Source organism: Crocuta crocuta, unplaced genomic scaffold (genome assembly GCF_008692635.1).
Source record: "Crocuta crocuta isolate KB4526 unplaced genomic scaffold, BGI_CrCroc_1.0 scaffold216, whole genome shotgun sequence".
Classification (NCBI taxonomy): domain Eukaryota; kingdom Metazoa; phylum Chordata; class Mammalia; order Carnivora; family Hyaenidae; genus Crocuta; species Crocuta crocuta.
This window is the reverse complement of record NW_027531504.1, coordinates 6,139,906-6,164,818: the sequence shown is the minus strand read 5'-3', so window position 1 is coordinate 6,164,818 and position 24,913 is coordinate 6,139,906. Positions and strand designations below refer to the sequence as shown.

Here is a 24,913-nt window from a genome sequence, read left to right as displayed (position 1 = left end):
TGCTCCTATGCCTCAGCATTTCTGTATCCCTTGGGTAAATTCCTAGCAGTGCTATTGCTGGGTCATAGGGGAGTTCTATTGTTAGTTTCCTGAGGAACCTCCACACTGTTTTCCGGAGGGGCTGTACCAGTTTACATTCCCACCAACAGTGTAGGAGGGTGCCCGTTTCTCCACATCCTCGCCAGCATCTAGAGTTCTCTGATTTGCTCATTTTAGCCACTCTGACCGGCATGAGGTGGTATCTCAGTGTGGTTTTGCATTGTATTTCCCTGATGAGGAGGGATGCTGAGCATCGTTTCATGTGTCTGTTGGCCATCTGGATGTCCTCTTTGGAGAAGTAAGACCAAAGTTCTTTAAAATCCCTCTCAGTGTTCATTACTATTCCCTTCTTCCCTTGGGTCATAGCCCAGACTATTCCACTGTGACCATGGTGTGTGGTTACATGGCTGTCCCCTTTACATACTCTGTTCCCTTGCCCAGAGTGTTCTTCCCTCCTTTGTTAAATTCTTGCTCATCTGTTGGGGCATAACTTCAGCGTTAATGCCTCTTGCCATCTTTTCCCAACGCTTTCCCAGACTTTACATTGATTTGTAATTATTCACTGTCTCTTCTAAGATTTTGAAAACAGCAGTTATATGTATTTATCTTTGTTCCTATGACCCTTTTTTAGTACCCAGGATATAGTAATCACTCAGTGAATGTAAACTGCATTTACTACATACAAAGGAAATGGGCTATTAACGTTAAGAGAAATTGAATTTTTGGTTGGTTCAATGATGTAACTTATTTCAATGAGACACTTTTTCTAAAATTGATTAAAATATCTGTGTTAGCATTGTGGAGTGAAATGTTCTTAGTATTTGAGAACTTGGAACACCCTATGGTTTTCATTAAAATATATTTAATTTTAATGTGTATAGTGTGCCCAAGACAAATGAGCTGCATCAAGATAACTTCTGAGTGCTCTTTTAAAAATCTGCTTCTTGGGGCACCTGGCTGGCTCAGGTTAAGCATCTGACTTTGGCTTAGGTCACAAGTTCACAGTTCGTGGGTTTAGGCCCCACGTCGGGCTCTGTGCTGACAACTCAGAGCCTGGAGCCTGTTTCAGATTCCATGTCTCCCTCATTCTCTCTGCCCCTGCCCCCACCCCCACCCCAGCTCACACTCTGCCTCTCTCTCTCTCAAAATTAAATAAACATTAAAAAAAAATTTTTTTTTAATCTGCTTTTCAGGTCTCATTCCAAACCTACTGAATCTGAACCTTTAGTTTGGGGACTCAAAAATATGTTTCTAACTAAAATCTCCAGGTGATTCTGATGTGCAAGTAAATCTGAGAACTATTAAGGAGTCTGAGACATACTGACAAAGGATATAACCTAGATGAGTTTTTTCCTCCCTTTGTCTAATAAAAATTTTGGTTAATTAGATGTAAGTTATTTGAGGGGCGCCTGGGTAGCTCAGTTGGTTAAGTGTCCAACTTCAGCTCAGGTCATGATCTCATGGTTCATGAGTTCGAGCCCCCCCATCGGACTCTGTGCTGATGGCTCAGAGCCTGGAATCTGCTTTGGATTTGGTGCCTTCCTCTCTCTCTGCTCCTTCCCCACTCATGCTCTCTCTCAAAAATAAATAAACATTAAAGTTTTTTAAAAAGTAAGTTATTTGAAGTGTTTCTGCTGTTTGGGTGTGGTTTAATACATCTTCTGTAATCTCATTAATCTCCTTCAGCGAAGCATCCTGTTAAAAGTGGCTGAAACCATTAAAAGTTGGATTTTTTCTCAGTACAATAAGAAAGATGACTTACTTCACAAGTTGGTAAGTGTTTGCTCTATTTCTTTTAGTCAGTTTTCAGGGCTCCAGTTTATTAATGACAATGCAATGAATGAGAATTTGTGTTGCTACTGATTTGGGCAATGATTAATTCTAAATTCTGGGAAGTTCTTTGAAAGGAGACTACATGATTCATGAAGCATTTAAATGAAGTTTGTTTGTATCACCTAAAAAAAAAAGAAGAAGAAGAAATTCTTTAATAATTGTCAATCTTGAATTTGGACTTAATTTAGTATTATTTCATAGCTCTTCTAAGAGGTTATTTAGCCATTCAGAATGGAATATTCTAGTAGTTATTAAAACCTTATTTGTTAGATTACTAATTTCCTGCTGCCATCTTCCTCCATTGACAAATATTCCTCGCATTAGGGAAGATAATATATCATTTAGCGGGATCTTTTTTTTTTTATTAGGAGCTTGACTATATCCTTTTTCCCCCCCCCTTATTGACTATCTGTATCCTTATCCCATTGTCTATGATTACAGAGTTTGGACAGAATCAAAGTGGTTCCCCTCTAATTTATCATTAATCTATAATTCTCTGACAACTTCATTTGTAAAATTTAGCCTCCCAAGACTAATAATCACAGAATTTCCCAAAGACTTGAAATTGTGACCATTGAGACTCTTTTTGATTCCCATGAGGCTTGCTTTTTTTTTTTTTTTTTCCCTGCTCTCTGCTGGAATATATCTGGTGTTTGACCTATGACCCCCAAGAGGGAATGCTTCAATTTTGTACATCTTAAGCAATGCAAAATCTAGGTAGTATAGCTAAAAAATTGAAAGTTCTCATCGCTCTCAGAGAGTGATCAAGTTACAAGTAGGCAGATTTCAGGATCTTCTGCTGGCCTTATCATTCTTGTAAATTACCATTTTAAGGAGATGTTTACAAAGTGCTTTCACATTTTGATTTGCTACTTCAAACACTATAAAGTTTAGTGCATTTTTCTAATTGGAAATGGTAAGATTTCCAAATGTCTGAGATTCAGACAGTTCAGTTTGGTTTAAGAATACTTACTAAGTGAATTGTTCAAGAATGTTCAGCTAGAAAGTTATAGAGTTAGAATTTGAATTCAGGTCTCTTGTTTCCAAGCCTCAGTTCTCCATTATAACATAGTGCTTCACTAGCTTGAGTGTTATGCTTTGACCGACTAAAATTACTTTTTTAGCAATCCAAATGGGCAAGTTCTCTGTTCAGGGTTTCATCTTGTAGGTATGTTGAGAAGGTCAATGAAGTGTCTTGTCACCTACGTAGAATATCATCTCTATCCAGGTGGAGCCATCCTCCTTCTTCAGTGATCCTAGGACTGTGGTAAGGTATACAAATCCATATGCATTTGTCTGTGGTTTAATCAGAGTCTGTATAGTCCTGATCTTTTCATTCTTGGTTCTTTGTCACTGGCCACACGTTTCACTGTAAAGTGCCAGCTTCTCTATGCATCCCTTTTATGCCTACATTATAGAGAACTGTAGGAAGTACTTACCAAAGAAGTCATTTAATAGTAATGGAACAAGGAATTACCCTGTTGGCTTCTGGCGTCAGATGCTTGACTCTTCCCTTTGTTAGACATATTTAAAATTTTATTAGCTATACAGATATTGAACCAATCTCTTTTTCCTTTTATTAGAGTACTGGCAGTTGCTCCATAATATCTGAACCTTTTGCCATTGTGACTTTTTATTAAAATACTTCTTAAAGATTAAAAAAAAGTTCTTTTATAGAAACTATAGTGGTAGTGGTATTAGCACTTTCGAAGCACTTTTTAGCCTGTAAAGTGCTTTCACACATGTTAACTCATTTGATCCTTATCAGCTTTATGAAACAGAACAATGTATTAAAAAACTATGTAAGATCATTGAAATATATTGACACATACATAGTTCCCTTCTCCATTCCTGGGGTAAAAACAGAAATCTCTCTATTCTTTTTGAGCTGTGCTTCTCATACCCTTTCATTCCATATAGGCAGAAATCTTCCTGAGTTACCTTCTCACATCATTTTCCTGTTTAGATCCTTAAAAGATCACCATTACCCATCAAATCAAGTCCAAAGAGTCTGTATAATTTGGCCACAGACTACCTTTCCAGCCTTATCCATCAATATTATTTTCATCAGCCAACCCAGTCTTCCTTTTCTTTTATTTCATACTTATTCTGCATGTCTGTGTTTGTGCTGTTACACGGTGGTGAAATCCTTTCCATTTTTCCTCTGTTACTGCAGTCTGCTCAGTAAGCAGTCCTAGCTCTTCCTTAAGGCCTTTCCCACAAACTTCAGCCTGTCGGATCTCTTATTTTCTTCAACACTGCAGTAACAATTATCCACGCTGTGTTTTAAGTTTATGTATTGTACAATGGCGCTTTTCTTTATTGTGTTTTAATTATTTCTTGTGTACTAACAACATTAACAGCTAACACTTACATAGTACTTAATATGCAAGTACTTACTATGCCCCAGACACTATATATTGTATAAATATTGACTTACTTAATTTTCATAGTAGGTACTATTGAAGTACATACTATTCTTATCCTCATTTTGCAGATGAGGAAACTGGAACAGAGAAGTTATTAACTTAAGATGTGGAACCAGGATATAAACCTAGATAGTAACTAGGTCTTGGCACTCAAACTTGTTGAGGGTGATCCAGAGTTCACATAGTGCACTTCCCCACAACACAGAGCATCCGACTGTATAGATGATATCTAAATTATCTAGTCAATCATTTAGTAGCTTTTAAGTCTCTTCACTTGTTTGACACTTGGACCTTAGTCCAAATAGGGCTATTGCAAGATGTTTCTTAATATAGCAGGTGTCTGGTTTCCCACTAGTTTGATTGGCATATTGCAGCAGTTTCACTATTTTCAGCAGTTCTCATTTTTATAATTAAAGACTAATGTACAATTTTATAATTTATCCTTAAGAAACAACTTAATTCATCAATGTAATCTGATTTAATTTTATAGCTATAGTGATCAGAATACAGTTCAAGTTCTTATTTTGTAGAGACAGACTAGTCACTAGATAATACTTCTTTAATTGTTTAGAGTGTCTTGGTCCTTTTCAGGTTTATCTGTATTTATAGGTGATTGTAGATAGTTTGTCACATTCTTGAATCTCATATTTCTAAAGCAATTAATACTGCCTCAAAGCACAATGGTTTTGGGGAAACATTATCCCAGTTTTGCAAACAGGTCTGATGCCAAGGATGGTGTTAAAGAAAGTGTGTACCTGATTAAGCAGCATATCTATATAAGGGGCTATGAAGAGGGAAAGCTCCCATTCTGTCTTAATAGCTTTCCCCCTCTTTGTGAGCCTTAGCCTTCCTTTAGTTAGGCTTCTTTAAACTTACCCCTATGTAAGTAGATTGCAGTCTCATAAAAGGTATGATTTAAAGCTTTTGTAGCAAAAACTTGATTTTTAATACTTAATGTTTTAATATCTCTGTGTGTGTGGAATCCAAATCAAATAATAAGACCAGTATGTGGGGATTTATTTTAAAAATTACGTGAAAAGCTGCTGTGTTCCTCCTTCTGCCCTCCTTGCTTCTACCCCTTCCCTAACCCTAACAGTAGTATAACGTGAATTGTGCTCTTTTTATGAAAGTGGAGTGGAGTATCAATTAATTGGTTCCTAATGTTAGAATCATGATTCTAAGAAGAGTCAAGAGACACATGAAAAGATGTTCAGCATCCCTAATCATCAGGAAAATACAAATCAAAGCCCCAACGAGATGTCACCGTATACCGCTCAGAATGGCTGGTATCAAAAAGACAAAAAATAATAAATGTTGACAAGGATGTGGAAAAAAAAGAACTGTCATGTACTGTTGGTGGGAATGTAAATTGGTGTAGCCACTGTGAAAAACAGTATGAAGTTTCCTCAAAAAATTAAAAATAGAAATACCATACAATCCAGTAGTTTCACTAATGGTTATTTACCCAAAGAAAACAAAAATACTAATTTGAAAAGATAAATGCACCCCTATGTTTATTGCTGATTTATTTACAATAGCCAAGATATGGAAACAACCTAAGTATCTATCAATAGATGAATGGATAAAGAAGAAATGGTGTATATATATACATATATACACACATACACACATATATATACCATTTATATACGTTCATATAAATGGTATAAATATTCCATATAAATATTCTTTATGTGTATATATAATGAATCTTACTCAGCCATAAAAAAGGAATGAAATCGGGGTACCTGGGTGGCTCAGTCAGTTAAGCATCCGACTTCAGCTCAGGTCGTGATCTCACGGTTCATGGGTTCGAGTCCCATGTCGGGCTCTGTGCTGACAGCTAGCTCAGAGCCTGGAGCCTATTTCAAATTCTGTGTCTGACAAATTCTGTGTCCTTTCTCTCTGACCCTGCCCCTGTTCACGCGCACTCTCTCTCTCTCTCTCTCTCACTCTCTCTTCTCTCATAAATAAATAAAACATTAAAAAAAAAACCAGAATGAGATTTTGCCATGTGCAACAACATGGATGGACCTAGAGGGTGTTATTATGCTCAATGAAATAATTCAGACAGAGAAAGATAAATGCCATATGAATTCACTTATATGTGGAATCTAAAACCCAAAACAGACAAAACTGAAACAGACCCATAAATACAGAGAACAAACATGGTTCCCAGAGGGGTGGGCAAAATGAGTAAAGGGGAGTGGGAGGTTCAGTCTTCCAGTATGGAATGAACAAGTCACAAGGATGAATGGCACAGCATAGGGAGTTCAGTCAGTGCTAACTGTAACAGCACTGTATGGTGACAGATGGTAGCTACACTTGTAGTGAGCATGGCATAATGTATAGAGTGGTCAAATCACTGTGCTGTACANAAAAAAAAAAAAAAAAAAAAAAAAGGAGAGAAAAGGGAAAAAGAAGAGAAGAAACAGTGTTTCAAATATGAAACAAAAGTGATACATAGGTACATGCAAGGTGTGTCAGTAGATGGTAAAAGTGATAATAATAATAATAATACCAGGCTAAAAGGAAGACAAGCATTCCAAGATGTTCTTGTTTTCTATTACTGAAAATCATAAAAAGGGTGCCTGGCTGGCTTAGTTGGTAGATATGACTCTTGATCATGGGGTCATGATTCAAGCCCCACACTGGGCATAGAGCTTACTTAAAAAAAGAACAGAAAATCAATATATCCATATGAGACTGATATTAAAAATATTCTTCTCCTTCTCTAAAAGTGATTCATAACCCACAATCAAGAGGACATGCTATCATAGTTGGATATTTGGATCACTTCCTAGTAAGTTCCCATTATGAGGAGCTAGGGCAGGGTAGGCTCTTGTGTGGGAATGATTAACTGGCTAAGAAGAGCAAACCCATTGCCTTCAAACCCTAGATCTAATTGGTTTTACTTTAATTGCTAAATGCCTTATCCATTAAAAGTTCTTTTTTTTTTCTTAAAATAGAATCATTCTGTTCTTAAATGCAATGCATAATAAAACTTCAAATTTTGTCATATGGCAGACTGTATATAGGGAAGTATAATTGACTACCAAAGACTTAGGATTTGAAATCAGAGTTCTAGGAAATTATTTAATCTCTTTGGGCTTTAGTTTTCTCCTCTATAGAATCGAGAGAAGGATGAAAATGTACATCACAGGGTGACTGTGAAAGTTAACTTATGTACTCTACCATTGCTACTTCATCTCTCACCCTTTTTGTTTTATTTTTAGTTTTTAAGTCTATTTACTTAACTGATCTCCACAACCTGGGGCTCAAACTCACAACCCCAAGACTGAGAGTCACATGCTCCTCTGACTGAGCCAGCCAGGCACCCCTCATCTCTCACCTTCTTAACATGTACATTGTATGTAAAACTAAAAGCGGTGACTTGCGGTTCTAGAGAGGCTTTTGCTCTTCCCATCTCCCTCTTCCAAGTCTTTCATCTGGTCAGTTCTTGTTCATGCCTTAAGACTCAGCTCAGGCATCACCTCTTTTCCTTTCTTGGGCTTCGTTACAAATTTTGGTTCTTCTGTACCATTTTCATAATTCCAGGTATACCTCATTGCACCTCTTTGCACATTGTATTGTAACTGTTTACTTTTCAGTCCTCTTCATTCAACTGTGAACTCTTTAAGAGTAGAGACTTGAATGTTTTGTTCATTTTTTGTACCCTAGGTCTCAAGCATGGTGCCTGGTATATATAATATTTCTTGATAGATGGACAGAAGGAAAAGAAGAAGGAATAAATGAGCACATATATCAATATGTGAAAGCATTTTGTAAACTATAAAGTGCTATGCACATATTAGTGTGGTTTTGCATTATATTCCTTAATGTTGTGTTTGTCCATTTTTAGAAGGCCTTGATCCTGCTGATGTAATTCTTACATTTTGGCTATATTGTTATAGTATCCAGGGGCAGCATCTTATGTTACAGGATTATACTTCCCATGCTCTGTTTCAGCAGTTTAATTAATTAGGCTTAACTAGACTGGGTTATTAATCTATAGTTATTCACATTTCTTTTATAAAAATTTGTCACATCTGGTGGCTCAATAATGTCCATCTCAATCTTTATTGTTTCACATTTACAGTGAAACTTAAACCCCATATACATCATACTAAAGATAGATTGGACTGTTGTATCTTCCTCTTGGAGGCTACTGGGAAAAAATATGTAGTACCCCTAAATTTTGTTAGTACATTAGGAGCTTAGCATCTGATACAAAATTATGTCTGTATTAATGCCTCTCTTTGGGTTTTTCAATGACAAGGATATTGGATTCCGACTCGACTCACTACATACCATCCTGCAACAGGAAGTCCTGTTACAAGAGGATGTGGAGCTGATTGAGCTACTTGATCCTAGTATCCTGTCTGCAGGGCAACCTCAACAACAGGAAAATGGACACCTTCCAACGCTTTGCTCCCTGGCAACCCCTAATATTTGGTACTGTCCAGAAAACATCTATCCTTTGCTTACATATACAGTATTAGCAGAGGAAATCCATTATCATGCTCTCTATTGTAAATTATAAACATTCCATGCATTTTAACATTGTAATTAAGGATGACCCAGAGGTTTTTAAAAAAGTACCTTTCTCAGGGGCACCTGGGTGGGTGGCTCAGTCAGTTAAGCGTCCGACTTTGGCTCAGGTCATGATCTCGCGGTTCATGGGTTTGAGCCCCACGTCGGGCTCTGTGCTGACAGACAGCTCAGAGCCTGGAGCCTGCTTCAGATTCTGTATCTCCCTCTCTCTCTCTCTGACCCTCCCCTGTTCATGCTGTCTCTCTTTCTGTCTCTCTCAGAAATAAATAAAACATTAAGAAAATTTTCTTTTAAGTACGTTTCTAGAATAAATACTATTTAAAATGAAGCTGGAAAAACATCCAATTTTTATGTATTTTTAATTCAGTATAATTAGCTCTGTGTTTAATAACCCAACGAGCAGGCATAATGTACATTAAGAATCTCTCTTACCCATACACCTATACGCATGTGTGCATGCAGTCCTAGCCGCTAGCTCTTTATGTTTTTTTAAAGTTCATAAATTATGTCATAAACACATTGTAGAGACATCAAAAATAGAATGGGACATGGAAGTAAACAGTCAGTTCTTGTTTTGTTGGCTGAGAAGCCATAAGGAATATAGACTGACAATTCAGTCCTAAAACTTTCCTAATGCAGAAGTCCCAGGCCATGAATATCAAAAAGGGATTTTATATATTTATATATATATCCATATATATATATCCATATCCATATATGTATATCCATATATATATCCATATATACACACACACAATACACACATATATATAAAATTATACATATATGTATACACACACAGAACTGAACTTTAAAGTATGGGTTTATTAAATGAACAAAATCATTGCTTGAACTATTCAAGTTATATAGACGATTACATAACATTGGCCTCAGTGTTCTGAATTTATCTTTCTTGTCATGTTGACAGATGCTTCATATTGTAAGGGGTAGCAGAGATCTGTAGTCACTCACCATCATGATGGGGTAAAGAATCTTATACTTTACAAATCTAAAAATGCAAGGAGCTGTTAGAAGGAACCAGGGGTTTTAAGAATTTTACAGCTCTAACTTTTAAGTTTCCTTTAGCCACAGGTGTGATTAAGCAACCCTGAGGCCTATAAATACTTTTAGACTTTGCTATTAATGCATGAAAGTATAGGATAAGATTTTGCTTTATGATATTAGCAATATCACTTGAAAGTAAAGGATTCCAAGGGAAATTAGGACAGGTCGATATTTATTAGGAAGCATTCTTACATGCGACTTTCTTTATAATTTGATTGTAACTGTCTTCGAGTATTATTGATGCTGTTTTTTTGGATATTTTTCTAAGGCACATCTCTGTATATTCACTTCTTTCTTATTACATTTTTATCAAAGACTTCATTGCTTAAAAGATGTATTTTAGTCAATAGATTTGTAATTGGCCTAGATTTTAAATATTTCATATATACTTTTACTTAGTTAAAGCAGTGAAAAAGTACAAAGTATGTGCATATTATTGGCTGCAGTATGTGTATTCCAGATTTATGATGGTGATGATTTAATATTAGATGACTTTTATTGAAACAATTACTCAAGTATAATTTCTAATTGGAAAAATGCTTATATTTTCTTGAGATATTTGTTTAGTGCAAATAATTAAAGTCTGACTTTGGTAAAAGAACTCGTATCTTAATATTAAAATGTATTGTAATGTTAAAAATTAGTAAAATTATTTTTACGTTTAAATTTGTAAAATTGGATTTTATTTTTTGATTTTTTAAATACAACTTATTGTCAAATTGGCTTCCATACAACACCTAGTGCTCATCCCAACAAGTGCCCTCTTCAATGCCCATCCCCCACTTTCCTCTCTCCCCCACCCCCATCAACCCAGTTTGTTATCCGTATTTAAGAGTCTCTTATGGTTTGCCTCCCTCCCTCTCTGTAATTTTTTTTTCCCTTCTCCTCCCCCATGGTCTTCTGTTAAGTTTCTCAAGATCCACATATGAGTGAAAACAAATGGTAACTGTCTCTGACTGACCTATTTCACTTAGCGTAATGCCCTCCAGTGCCAACCACATTGCTGGAAATGGCAAGATTTCATTCTTTCTCATTGCCAAGTAGTATTCCATTATATATGTAAACCACATCTTGTTTATCCATTCATCAGTTGTAAAATTGGATTTTAAACTCTGTACTTAGTTTTTAGGTTAGAAGAGTCCATATTAAAAAAAAAAGTCATTTCAGAAGACACTTACTTCTTACATTCTTTAACCTAAACTTACTAGCTTAGATTTTAATACCTAAGCACCATTATTTAGTTGCTAGATACTTTTAAATTATTTCACATTACTTGTTTAAATGTTATTTTTTAAAGTCTTACTTTACAAAGAAGCTACTAGCATTTTAGCACCTATTTTAACAAACCTAAAATACAGACTTAACGTAACAAATCTTTCTCTAGTCTGATGGATATCGTGTTTCTTGGTTTCTCTGTTATAGGGATGTCTCGGTGCTGTTTGCCTTCATTAGTTTGCTCATTATGCTTCCCACTTGGTGGATTATATCTTCCTGGCTGATATGGGGAGTGATCCTATTTGTTTATCTGATTATAAGAGCTTTGAGATTATGGAGGACAGCCAAACTACAAGTAACTCTAAAAAAATACAATGTCCGCTTAGAAGATACAGCAACAAATAGCCGAGCTTTTACCAACCTTGTGAGAAAAGCTTTACGTCTCATTCAAGAAACTGAAGTCATTTCTAGAGGATTTACACTGTGAGTTCATATTTCATTTTATTTTTTAAATAATTCTTTCCTACTACATAGTTAAATTAGAATACTTATCTATTTTCATGTCTGTGTTGCATTTACAGAAAAATGTAAATTTTCTCTTTAGCGCTTATTAAAGTCTGTTAACTGTGAAGGAGTAACACATTATATGCTAGATTTAATATATAATATGATTCTGCTTATCTACTTTGAGAAACCAAAGAGCTTAGAGAATCATAATTATTTCTGTGTTACCATGTGACTTTATTATGAGTTAATATACAGGGAGAGCCTAACATTGAATCTGGCATCCAAAATTACCCAACAAATATTTGTTTCCTTTACTCTCTGCCAAACACTCTCTTTCCTCAGTTTAAATGATAGATGTATCTGACTTGAATTCATTTTGAAAAATTTTGACATGCATTAATAATATTCTTTAGGTAAACATTAGTAGATATGGCACTGATACTCTCAGAATATCAAGCAAATATTCCATTCCCACAGGAAATTAAATATTCCCCAATCTAGTCTAGTCTTAATTAAATATTAAGGTATAGGATATATAGGATATTTTTTCTGTTATTAAAAGGATAGTTATATTTATTAAGCATCAATTACGTTCCAACTACTATACTAGGTAATCTTGTATACAACTGAGAGCATACAGTTACACATGGTAGAGCAAAGGTTCAGGTCCATTCCATCTGACTCCAGAGCTGGTTTCTGGTCCAGTAGGCTCCCTGCTGAAAACTAACAAATGACAGTAATACTGTAGTATGTTTAATCATTTATTTAATTTATATAACCTTTGCAGTCTGTAGGTGGGAGAAAGTAAGTATATGGTGAAGAGTGATTATTACCTTTAATTACTTATATCTGGAAAATGACAAAAAGGGAGAGCAGAAGAACCTTGGGTAGTCATCTCATTCTTCACCTTGCTGTGCTCTAGAATAGCACTTAAAGAGTCCTGATGGAAAAGCTCTCTCTGGAAAATCACTGAACAGGGAAGTGAAAGAATCTCCAGTAGTCACTCATTCTTCACTCTGTTGTGTTTTAGAACAGCAGGATTTAAACAATCCCAAGACAGAAGAGAGAAATATTTGTCCTCTGTTGTAGTTAAAGTCTACTTGTTGATAGAGCATAACAAATATTAAGTTGTTTGAGCATTAGATTTTAAAAGTTGAAAACAGTGCTAAGTAATAGCTCCTTTACTTTCGTGATTTGTACAGTATTTCACTGAGAAGACTGACTGGTTAAGCTAAGTGGGTATGTGTCCAATTAATGCTTAGGCACATATAGAGGATTCTGTGCTTTTTGTCATTTTCCAACTTACATTATAGAATTATGTCTAGAATTGGCATGAAGAGCTAACATGGGACAGCTACACATGACTTACCTCCAGATTATGATTCCTATCCATTGACATGCAGTGAGGCAAAAGAAATGTTGGAAAAAATTGTTTGGCTTGTCTTCATCTAATTGGATAATGGATTGAGAAAAATTATGAGTAACAATAAATCTTGAATCATAACTTTTTTAGAAATATTTTCATCTTTAAAACTGATTTATTAGTAAAATGGAACACACACAATAGTGCCATATATTGAAAACCTGTGCTGTTTTGTTCTGTCTCAGTTTGTCCTCTCTGGCAAAGAATTTAACCATTCTTTGCTTCTTTTCTCATTTAAAGAATGGTTAAATTCTTTGCCTCATTCCCTTATTTTAAAATAAACCTATCAATGGAAACCAACTTGACAATAAACTATTTAAGAAAATCAATTAATTAACTAATTAATTAAAAATAAGCCTATCAGTCATTTGTCCTCTGGTTTTTGGGGTTTTTTTTTAAAGATTTTTAATGCCTGAATACATTATAGTCTGCTTTAATATTTTAAAAGTTTTGAGTTAGATATCTTGTTTTACAAATTGGTGTATAGTTATAGTATAAGAAATGTATAAATTTCAGTATTTTCTATTGCTATTGGGAGAGATTACTGGTTAGGTGAAAAAACTATTATCCAACAGCTATGTAATATGAAATCATTCTTCATTTCATTTATAAAAGCATGATATACATCATTGTTGCAAATAGGTACTCCCCATTTATCTTTTGGAAAGTACTATGAGATGTGCTTCCTCTTGAATAGTTTGGAGAGTAGCTATGCTACTACCTAGTAACCCTTCCTTTGCCTTTCTACTTGCATTCCCCTGTTGGCCACTGGTCCTGTTATCTCTCTGCGTCCCCTACTTCATTTTGAGTAGGTAAGTGCCAGTGGCAGCAGGTGGGTAAGTCATTTTACCCTACTTTTATGAATGTACAGAATGTATTTTTACAGTTTTTCATTGTTCTGTACAAGTGACCAAAACTATGAGTGATGAACATATGTAAATGCATATTAAGAATGTAAAAGTGTTTCTAATTAAAGTTTTCATACTTACTGTAGATACAGGCTTTAAAAATTAAATGTAAAATAGTACCACTTTAGTATATTTTAGTAGGTAGAATGTCTATATCAAAAAGTTGCAATGTCTTACATAAGTATTGTACATTTCTACCATATTTTGACTAAAATATATTGTTTCTCCATATCAGAAGAAGCCTTTACTCTTTGAGATTTTAATCTTTCATTTGTCTTTTTCTGGAGGGGGGGCTATATATGTATCAGGGAAATGGATATTTATAAGACCTGAGTTGGGATATTTACAATCATTTTCTAATAAAAACCATGAAAAAGGAGGGTTTTTTTGTCTAAGTTGAATAGAATTATGGATTTAGGAAACAAAAACTTTAGGACACCTGTACAGTTGTATCACATTTTACTTTTCAAGTTTGCTTGACAGGGTCAGTGCTGCTTGCCCATTTAATAAAGCTGGACAGCATCCCAGTCAGCATCTCCTCGGTCTTCGGAAAGCTGTCTACAGAACTGTAAGAGCCAACTTTCAAGCAGCAAGGCTCGCTACCCTATATATGCTGAAAAAATATCCTTTTCTGTCTACATGTAAGAATAAATATGCTTCCAGAGTCCTGAATGTAAAGATAGTATAGTTGCATCCTGTAAAAGTTGAGTGTAAACTGAGATTGCCTATTTTGTAGCTAATTTCCATCATCGCTTCTATTTTAAAACTGGAAATGCGGTCTCGGGGGAATAACAATAACAGACAGGAAAAAAAGGTTTTCTCGTGTGGCTCAATTTCAACAAGGAAGAAACTTGAAGGCCCTCCGCCCCCTCCCTTTACTGGTCCAAAAAATAAAGTCAGAAGAACCTGGCTTTGCTAGGTCTGACATTTTTAAAAGTTACTGGACACGCAAATTTGCATCATGACATGGAAATAAGCTGGTAACAGGAAATCCTTCCCCTTTCAAAAAACAGAGGCTCTCAAGTCAGATTGGCTATGTTTAAATTTTGGCTCTATCAATTACTGCCTAGGTGACCTTCAGCAAGTTTCTTAACTCTTTGTACCTCGTGTTATTCATTTTAAAAATGGCAGTAACAACATACTCTTTCTGTGGTTTTGTTGAGTCAAATGAGTTAGTGCATATAAAGTGCTTAGATAGTGCCTGGTGTATAATAAACACTCAGAGACTGCAAGATAATACATATGTCACTTAAGTTTACTAAATCAGGAAATTCTATTAATTGGTAAATAAAGGTGTGTAGGATCTTTATTTCAGTTAAGATTCATAGTTAAGTTAAATTATGAGTATATGGAGTGCAAAAATACTTTTTGTACCTTCAGTATTTGGGGTACTGTAGCACAGATAAATATCATGCTTAATGTTTACAGAGTGCTTTATTATGTCTTTACATACATCTTTCCAGCTAGATCTTATCTCCATTTTATGGAAAAACTGAATAAAATCTCCATTTTGTGTGATTTGCTTGGTGTTACACAACTAGTAAGAGGTGAAGTTGTGTCTTCACTAAAGGGCTTATGTCTTAAAACCTTTTCTATATATATATGTATATATACATATTTTTTTTTAAACTGTACTTCTTCTTTGGAAATTGAAAGCATTTTAATTTTAGTCATGAACTTGTCTATTCAATTCCCCTGCTGCCTAAATACTCGCCTGCTATGTGCTAGACTTTTGAGTATACTCAAAAGATAAGCTGGAATTCATAATAAAGGAGAAGTGCCCAGGGTGCCTTCCAACATAGCAAGAGCATATACTTGGCCTATGGGGTCAGAGAATGCTTTCAAGGAGTTGACCTTGAAGATAATAAAAGTCTACATTCAAGTATAATGCAGCAAAGATATGGGGAAAAAATAAAGGTACAGTAGTATGGCATGTGAACTTCAAGTAGTTACTCATTCAGTAAGTATTTATTGAGAATAATCTCCATGCCAAGCAATATGCTAATCACTAGATACATGATGGTACACGTAAGAGACATGGTCCCTGCCTCAGAGTACTTCTGGCTTAATGAGGGATAAGGAAACAGAAAGGGACAACCTAACAGATTGCAAATTTATGAGTTTCCTGTGCCAGTCACTTTTTCTAAGAAATAGAAACCCAGGAGTGAACAAACAAACAAGATCTTTGTACTCATGGCTCTTACTTCTTGTGGGTGAGATAATGAATAAAAAGTGAACAGATAAGATTTTCACTTATCTGTTGTATGAAAACCCAGCAGAATAGAATAGACAGTGATTGGTGAGTTACTGCTTTTGATTGGATGACAGGGGGAAGGCCTTCCCGAAGAGTTGACATTTAAAATGAGATTTTAGGGCGCCTAGGTAGCTTCGTTGGTGAAGCATATCGCTCTTGATTTCTGCTCAGGTCATGATCTCACAGTTCTATGGGTTCGAGCCCCACATCAGGCTCTGCGCTGACATTGCAGAACCTACTTGGGATTCTCTGCCTCCCTCTCTCTCTCTGCCCCTGCCCCACTCACTCTGTCTCTGTCTCTCTCAAAATAAATAAGCACAAAAAATTAAAATAAATAAATAAAAGGATATTTGAATGAGGAGAAAGATTATGTTCCAGTTTGATAAACCAGTGAGTATAAAGATCTTGTGACAGGAGTTATTTTAGCATGACTGGAGTATAGCAAAACGGCCATCATGACTGGAGCACAGTAAACTGGGAATTGGGGCATGAGATGACATTCAGAGGTAGGCAGGAACCAGAACATATTTACCACATGAGAAACCTTAAGGAATCAAAATGAAAAAGAATCCACCAACTATTTCTTTGAAAAGACCAATCAGTATAAACCCTCACATGCCTGGTCAAAGTAAAAAGAGTACAAATATACAAAATTAGTAATGGGAACAGAGCTGTAACCATAGATATTGAAGAAATTAAAATAATTATAAGGAGATAGTATATACAATTTTGTGGCAGCAACTTTTAAAAAAGAAACACCTGGGGGCGTCTGGGTGGCTCAGTCAGTTAAGTGTCCATCTTTGGCTCAGGTCATGATTTTTATGGTTTGTAAGTTTGAGCCCCACATGGTGCTCTCTACTGTCAGCACAGAGCCCACTTTGGATCCTCTGTCCCCCTCTTTCTTTGCCCCTCCCCTACGCATTCTCTCTCTCCCTCCTCCTTTCTCTCTCAAAATAAACTTACAAAAAAAAGAAAGAAAGAAAACACCTGGTTTTATGTAAATAATGGAAAATTTACAGGTGTAGAAAAGTGATAAAGTTCTTGATGCACTACTATGGAATGATATCCAAATTGTTGAAAAAAAAAAAGAAGCGCATTATTTATACTACTCTTCCATTGTGCGTGAAAGTGTGTGTATATACATATACACACATTCACACACATATATATACACATACATATATATGAGACTATTTGTGTATATGGGAGATTGTATATCTGAGGGAATAAATGTGTATACATCCACATACGTATTTATATTTGGATTTGCTTTTATGTATGCATAAAGTATCTCAGAAGATGCACAAGAAGGGGCACCTGGGTAGCTCAGTTGGCTTAAGTGTCTTATTCTTGGTTTCAGCTCAGATCATGATCTCATGTGAGTTTGAACCCTGCATCTGGTTCCACGCTGACAGTGCAGAGCCTGCTTGGGATTCTGTCTCTCTCCCCCCCAACTCCCTCTCTCTCTTATGCTCTCCCTCTCTCTCTCTCAAAATAAATGAACTTCAAAAGAAGAGAGATGCACAGGTTATCTTGAGGGATACTAATAACAGTGATTCCCTTTGCCTTTAGCTAGGAGAATAGGGTGGCTAAAAGGGTAGGAAGCAATTTTTACAGTACCCTAAATACCTTATGAATTTTTTATACCTTTTGAATTTTAAATTCTGTGAATATATTACATGTTTAAAAACTAAATGAATAAAGGAAATTTTAATTACCAGGTCCAGATGACTTTATGGTTTTTTTAAAAACCTACTTCAGGCCATAGAAAAGGTTCGAAAGCCTCCCCTACATCACTTTATTTATGAAGATTCTATAATTGCAATACCAAAACATGTATTGTAGAGAAAAAACTAGACCAGTCTCACAGATGGAGCTACAAAATATTTAAATAAAATATGTATTTACTATAGTGCTATATTAAAATATTATTATATGACCAAATAGGAGTATGCTGGAAATATAAAAATAGTTGATTATTAGGAATTGTATGGATATAATTCTTTACAAAAGCTGTTGAGGGGAGAAATATCGCATATTAAGTTGATAGATGCCCATGAGGAAGAGGAAAGAGGAAACAACAGTAGTCTGAGTGGGACGGCCTACATAGAACAGGCTTAGTGCTAACAGTGTTGCGCAGCCTGCACACAGGGGGGAAGAGAGAAGTATTTACTGCGGTGTAGTAAGGGCCTGAGCCACCATACAGTGAAGTACACAATACAGTTTCAAAAGGTACTTGTCCAAAATAACGAAGTTAGCACTTTAGCACTTGTAAAGAGTTGAACTTTTAATTGTTTAGAGATAAAGGTATTTTATTCACAAGTGTACTAGTAGTAAGATACCTGAGGTTTGTTCATATGATAGATTTTAAAATTGGTTTCTTTTTTTTTTTTAATGTACATTAATCACCTCTAGTCAGAGTTTGGAATAAAGATGACTGACTACAGGTAATTTTGGATGATTTCATTATACCCTTTATCCTTCTAATAAAAAGGCCTTAACCTAATTTAACCTACCCCCTGAACTCTGAGAGTGACAATGTAACCAACTACATCTGTGTAGTGCCTTTTAAGGAGTTGGGCCTGGGCCTCAGTGAGGAGCAGATTTCAGAAGAGGAAGCACATAACCTTACAGATGGTTTCAGCCTGCCTGCTTTGAAGGTAATCTGCCCGTGGGAGAAAAGGGCTGAAGGTAATCTGCCAGTGGGAGAAAAGAAAAGGGAGAAAGGATAGATGCCCTCAGATTGTGCCTTTGCTATGAATGTAAACGGGACACCTGTTTCCTTTTATTGTTTGCTGATCAGTCATCATAATAGCCTTTCTGATGTTTGTGAAGCTGTCTTTAAAAGTTGAGAGCAGCATAAAGATTGCATGAGGATATCAGAACACTTAAAATTCTTACTGTAAGCATATCTTGCCTTAAATCAGAGTTTATAGATAAGTGAATTTACATTAATAGAAAACCATTATGAGTGACTTTATGACTATTTGTTTAACAAACATGGGTAAAGAATGTATAAGATCTATATCTTCCCTTGGAAAATCTACATAAAAAGATATATTTGACTCTATAAGAATTAAGCTTCTAAATGAAAAAAATTACAATGATTTTTAACAAAGGTAGATATAATTCTTTCTATATAAAGAGCACTAAGTTATGTAAAATCTAAACGAGATAGGTCAGGTGCATGAACTGGCTTCACGAAGGAAAATCTAGAAATGGCCAATTCAGTTTCAGGGCACCTGGATGGCTCAGTCAGTTGAGCGTCTAACTCTAGATTTTGGCTCAGGTCATGATCCCAGGTTCGCGGGATTGAGCCCTTGTGTCAGGCTTTGCGCTGGGCGTGGAGCCTGCTTAAGATTCTCTCTCTCCTTTTACCCCTCTCCCCCACTCACAGGTGCTCTTTCTCTCTTAAAAAAAAAAAAAAAAGAAAGAAAGAAATAGCCAATTCAGTCTCATTGGTAATAAGTAGACATTTTACCAAGGATATTGAAAGTTGATAATATTCATTATTTGTGAAGATCAGGGAGACATCACACACTACTAATAAAAGTATATATAGATTGGGTCACTTTAGCAGTTAATACCAGTCTTCAGAAAGATATGTATTCTTCAGTAATCTTAAGCTTAAAGGTAAGTAATCAGAATATACTCAAAGCATGTTCATGATATTACTACAACAGCAAATATTGGAAACAAAAAGTTAAGTAATATGAGATTGATTGGTATATTCTTTGGAATTAGTAGTAGAAAAATTGTATGATGGAAGAAACAAAGAAAGCAATTTGGAAAAACTGTGTGTGTGGTAAGATTACAGAAGTTTATTTTTAGTTCTTGTTTTTTGAGAAAGAGAGGGGGCGCAAGTGAGCAAGGAGCAGAGCAAAGGAGCAGAGAGAGAGAGAATCCCACAAGGGGCAGAGAGAGAGAGAGAGAGAGAGAGAAGCAGGGCTCACCCAAAGCAGGGCTTGAGCTCATGAACTGTGAGATTAATACCTGAGCTGAAGTCAGATGCTTAACCAGCTGAGGCATCCAGGCGCCCCTATGTTATTTCTTAGCTATTTCCTAGACCAAAATGGTATAATTCTGAATTCTAAACTCTGGATGCATCACTGACTCTTTTCTTTGGACTTCTGTAGGTCCATTATTCCTATGTCTTCTACTTTGTGTAAAATTCGCAAATAATTCATCAAGGAATATTCACTTACAATACATGTATCTCATTATCAACACTTCTTTTCTGGGATAAAACTGTTCCAAAATATATACTGGTATTACATGCTGTATTGGTATTAGAAGTTCCCACATGCCATGACTGCATAATTTGATCTAACATTCTCAACCAGTCTTAAGGGGTTAGTTCAAGCTCAGCCATATTCATGACTTTGGATAAAGTGAGAAATTTAACCAGAAGTTAAGATAAACAAATCTGTGGTTTGTTTTGAATTTTGATCAATTTTTTTATTGATGTAGTCCATTTTTCTTTTTAGGTTTTATTTCAACTCTGGGTGGCACAGAGTTCAGAGTTCTTCAGACGGTTAGCCCTGTTACTTTCTACAGCGAATTCACCTCCTGGGCCCTTACTTACTCCAGCACTTTTGCCTCATCGTATTTTATCTGATGTGACTCAAGGTCTACCTCATGCTCATTCTGCCTGTTTGGAAGAGCTTAAACGCAGCTATGAGTTTTATCGGTACTTTGAAACTCAGCACCAGTCAGTACCACAGCGTTTATCCAAAACTCAGCAGAAGTCAAGAGAACTGAATAACATTCACACAGCAGTACGCAGCTTTCAGCTCCATCTGAAGGCATTGCTGAATGAGTAAGTTTAGAAGCCAAATAAGAAAATGTCCCCATGATCAGCAAGCTTCATTCTCATGCCATTGTGATGATTGGCTTGTGTCCCAGCTAGAAAGTAGCAGCAAAATTGAGACATGCAGCGTGAAGGATAGTTTATAGCTATGAATGCAGCAGAGAAAGAATGATTTGTAAGTACTGTAATTAGGGGCGGGGGGTCATTTATAGTTTTCACTTTGTCTGATTTCAGCCAAAAACCTAGAAACAGAACAAAGCAGGTGTTCATTCTGTTTGAGAGCTGAAATGGCGATGTTTATGAAGACTGGGCTTGTTTTAACTCTCTAAGTAGGGCCCTTAACTGGAACTGCAGTCTAAGAAAAGTGTCTGCCGGCACTGAACAGTAAGTTGTAAGAGCTACTGTTATATATAGTTGAAGAATAGCATATGACAAGTTTTAAAATTAAAGCAGATTTGGACATTTTCTGTATCAGAGGACCAACTTTTTGGCCCCAGTTGAATAGTAAAATGCAGGGTCCATAGTTTATATTTGTTTATCTTCTACTTTGCCTGGTATTATTGGTACTCCGCCTTGGTCAAATGTAGGATCCAGTCATTCCAGTGAAATTTTTCTGTAACAGATACTTGTGTATAGGACTGGATCAGATGAATGATTGGGTTCATGTTGTGTTGGTAATCAGGAAGGTCATAGTAGTTCAATGAGTTGATGAGATTGTAGTTGATGTACTTGACCCTGGATACCAGGCAAGAAGTAGAAGGGGAGAGCAGGAATCAGTTTTGTAAGATAAAACAAGTCAAAAGTATTTGAAGTCTCCATAAAATCAAAGGGCTAGTTCGCTGGAGTGAGGAGGGATATGATGAATAAGAATAGGAAATTAAGGTGAGAGATCTTTTGAGGAGGTAAGTTTGTACCCATCTGTTCAAGGTCTGAGGTATATAAGGCTGCTTTAAGGTTAGGGGTAGGGGAAATTAAGAAGCTGAGAGGCAGTGATGTTCCAGCAGTCTCTAGTCTCTAGCTACTATCCTAAGAAAGTAGATGAATGAATGCTAACCTGACTCAGTCTTGTCTCCCACAGGGAATATGGGAGATGAGGCAATCTCTACTTGAGTGGGCAACGAAAGTCGGGTCTTTGTCAGGAAAAAGTTTCAGTGGAAATGTTGTACTAGGCAAAGCTAGAGTCTCTAAAGAATTTTTGGCAATAGTATCAGAACTACACAGGACGTAATGGAATGCATTAGAGTGAGGGAAGATGGCTCGGGGAGAAAGGCTGCACTGGATGGACGTGAACAAGAAGGGCTTTGTGCTTTGGGCAGAGACTGTGGATTATGCATGGGAAGGAAGTCTCCAGTTTAAAAATGCAATATTCTATATATGCTATTATACGTCACCTTTCAAACAGAGTATACCAGTCACAAACCATCATCTCTGATATGCTCTATAGCACTGCTACACAAAATATTTAGAAGTGTTGTCTAAACATTTGTGTTTCACTCCTCCTCACTTGTCCCCGTTGCTCTTCCCAGTTGCCAATACTAGGGAATTAACCCTTTAACTGTTCTCCCTGCCTCCAGAGAGTCACTGCCAGATTAATGTTTCTGAGGCATATATTTGCTTTCTCCCTTAACCAAAAATCTGCACTGGTTTCAGAGTATAGCAGCATAAACTAAAGTATGTATAAAACTTTCTTTTGAAAGGATTTGCTATAACTCTATTATTGTCTGCCTTTCAGTCTTTCTCATTCTTTTCCTTCAGTACAAACTGCATAAATGCCTTTCCCCATGTACCATTTAGAATGGACTTTCTCATCTTTTGTACATGTTCAAATTTTACCTGTCCTTCAGTGCTTCCTCAAAAGTACTTCTTCCTTAGCTAGTCCCCGTCTGTACCCATAGCTGGTAGCACCTTCCCCCTCTTCTGAATTCTTATAACACTATCTGCCTGAAGTATTATAGTTTTGTGCTTAGATTCAGCCCGTATTTACAGCTAACAGCTGTATAACTCTGGGCAAGTTTCTTCCACTGTCTGGACCTAATTACTCATCTGTAAAATGGAAATAAAATGTTAGTTATAATATAATATAAATATATATAATTTATATAAATATATATTATATAAATATAATGTTAGTATGATTTTATGTCATATTTATATATATGTATAATTTCCCTGATTTAGCTATTTTTCCTATTAAGTATAAAATGAGCTTAATTTATCATTTCAGCTAATAAAGTGCCTCATATATGTAAAAGAAATAGTGTTGAGTAGGTGATACTCTTTATGAGCTTTTTCCAACACTGTGATAAAATACATGTAACATTAAATTTATTATTTAATCATTTTTAGGCATATAGTTTAATGGCATAAAGTAAATATACCTTGTTATACAGCCATCACCACCTTCCATCTCCAGAACTTCATCTTTTAAGCTTATTTCTTAAATAAATAAGCCTTGTGAGTTAAAAATTTTCCACTTAATATTTTAGAAATCAGTTTGTTTTTCTTTATTACTCAGGGTAATAATTCTTGAAGATGAACTTGAAAAGCTTGTTTGTACTAAAGAAACACAAGAACTAGTATCAGAATCTTACCAAATTCTAGAACAGAAGTTAAAGTTGATTCAGCCCCATGTTCAGGCAAGCAACAATTGCTGGGAAGAGGCCATTTCTCAAGTGGACCGACTGCTCCGAAGAAACACAGATAGAAAAGGTACCAATGACTGCTTCCTTTCATACACACTTGTCAGACATGCTTACTCCACTCCAGTAGGATTTTATTAGGTAGATTTCTCATCTCCACAATGAAAGTGACATGACAAAACTTCTTAATTTACTAAAAGAAAATTGAACTTATACGTATAAATTGAATATAAAGTCTGGCTCTTATTTTGTAAACAATAAGTGAATATAATTTAAAGTTCTCTGAATCATATACCTCCTTTTAAAAGACTTAAGTGAAGGGCACCTAGATGGCTCAGTTGGTTAAGTGTCCAGCTTTGGCTCAGGTCATAATCTTGTGGTCCATGAGTTTGAGCCCCACGTTGGCTCTGTGCTGACGAGCCTGCTTCAGATTCTATGTCTCTCTCTCTCTGCACCTTCCCCACTCGTGCTCTGTCTCTCTCTCTCTCAAAAATAAACATTAAAAATAATAATAATAATAATGAAGGAATAGATTTTAAGAGGTAGTATTTAATAATTAGAACCTTTAGGAACTCTTTTTTCCATTAGTATAATAATGAGTGTGATAGTTAGGGGCCAGAAATTGAATATTGCTTTTAAAATAAAACGGTTCAGTTATTCATAAATAGTAAATAACTGCTATAATAGGTGGTGCTGCATATTTGTTATTGAGGGTCTAAAATGTATTAAGTGCCATTATTTAATGGTAACATTGGAATGCCTTGTATGCTAAGCAAATGGGCAATCTTCAAATTTTCCCTAAAACTGCTTTAATTTGACCCATTTTTACTAATCACTAATTTCATTATATATATTTGGCATATTAATTTCTGAACTTGTGTTACCAATACCATGTTTATCCCTTGTCCCTTTATGATAAAATTAATCAGATTTATGTATAGAAATTGTATTGCTGGCAAAGATGATTAATGCTTTATCATCCTGTTAGTCATTTTATATCTAAAATGTAATTGGCAAGTAAGTTTTTTCTTCAAAGGGTAAATTTGCCAAGGATTTTTTAATATGTGCAAATATTTATGCATGTTAAACTTTCTGATATGACTTAAGTCTAGAGCTTTTGAGTACACTTAGAAACATTCAGAACACCACTGGGTATTAAAAGATACATCCCATTCATCCCTCCCCTTAGCATACACAGATGTTGAATGTTAGACACTTAAACATAATTGTTAAAACC

At 35.7% G+C, this 24,913-nt stretch overlaps 1 protein-coding gene and 1 long non-coding RNA gene across 6 annotated transcripts in view; one reads left to right on the top strand and one right to left on the bottom strand.

Moving 5' to 3' along the window:
- VEZT (vezatin, adherens junctions transmembrane protein) overlaps nucleotides 1-24,913 on the top strand; it is a 66,262-nt gene that overhangs the window by 28,728 nt on the left and 12,621 nt on the right. For 2 of the 5 annotated variants that reach the window (XM_077772294.1, XM_077772297.1), the window contains exons 3-9: nucleotides 1,726-1,812; nucleotides 8,581-8,756; nucleotides 11,343-11,618; nucleotides 14,457-14,594; nucleotides 18,740-18,887; nucleotides 20,715-21,046; nucleotides 23,553-23,746. In XM_077772294.1, coding sequence (XP_077628420.1) covers nucleotides 1,726-1,812; nucleotides 8,581-8,756; nucleotides 11,343-11,618; nucleotides 14,457-14,594; nucleotides 18,740-18,887; nucleotides 20,715-21,046; nucleotides 23,553-23,746 — 1,351 coding nt within the window. Of the gene's footprint in view, nucleotides 1-1,725; nucleotides 1,813-8,580; nucleotides 8,757-11,342; nucleotides 11,619-14,444; nucleotides 14,595-18,739; nucleotides 18,888-20,714; nucleotides 21,047-23,552; nucleotides 23,747-24,913 lie in introns of all 5 variants that reach the window. The other 3 variants (XM_077772293.1, XM_077772296.1, XM_077772295.1) reach the window with 2 other exon arrangements.
- On the bottom strand, nucleotides 1,870-23,602 carry LOC144238469 (uncharacterized). Its single transcript, XR_013337132.1, has 4 exons — nucleotides 23,416-23,602; nucleotides 13,012-13,090; nucleotides 12,281-12,365; nucleotides 1,870-1,994 (listed from the first exon to the last, which is right to left on the bottom strand). It is a non-coding gene; the product is annotated as an uncharacterized LOC144238469 (long non-coding RNA).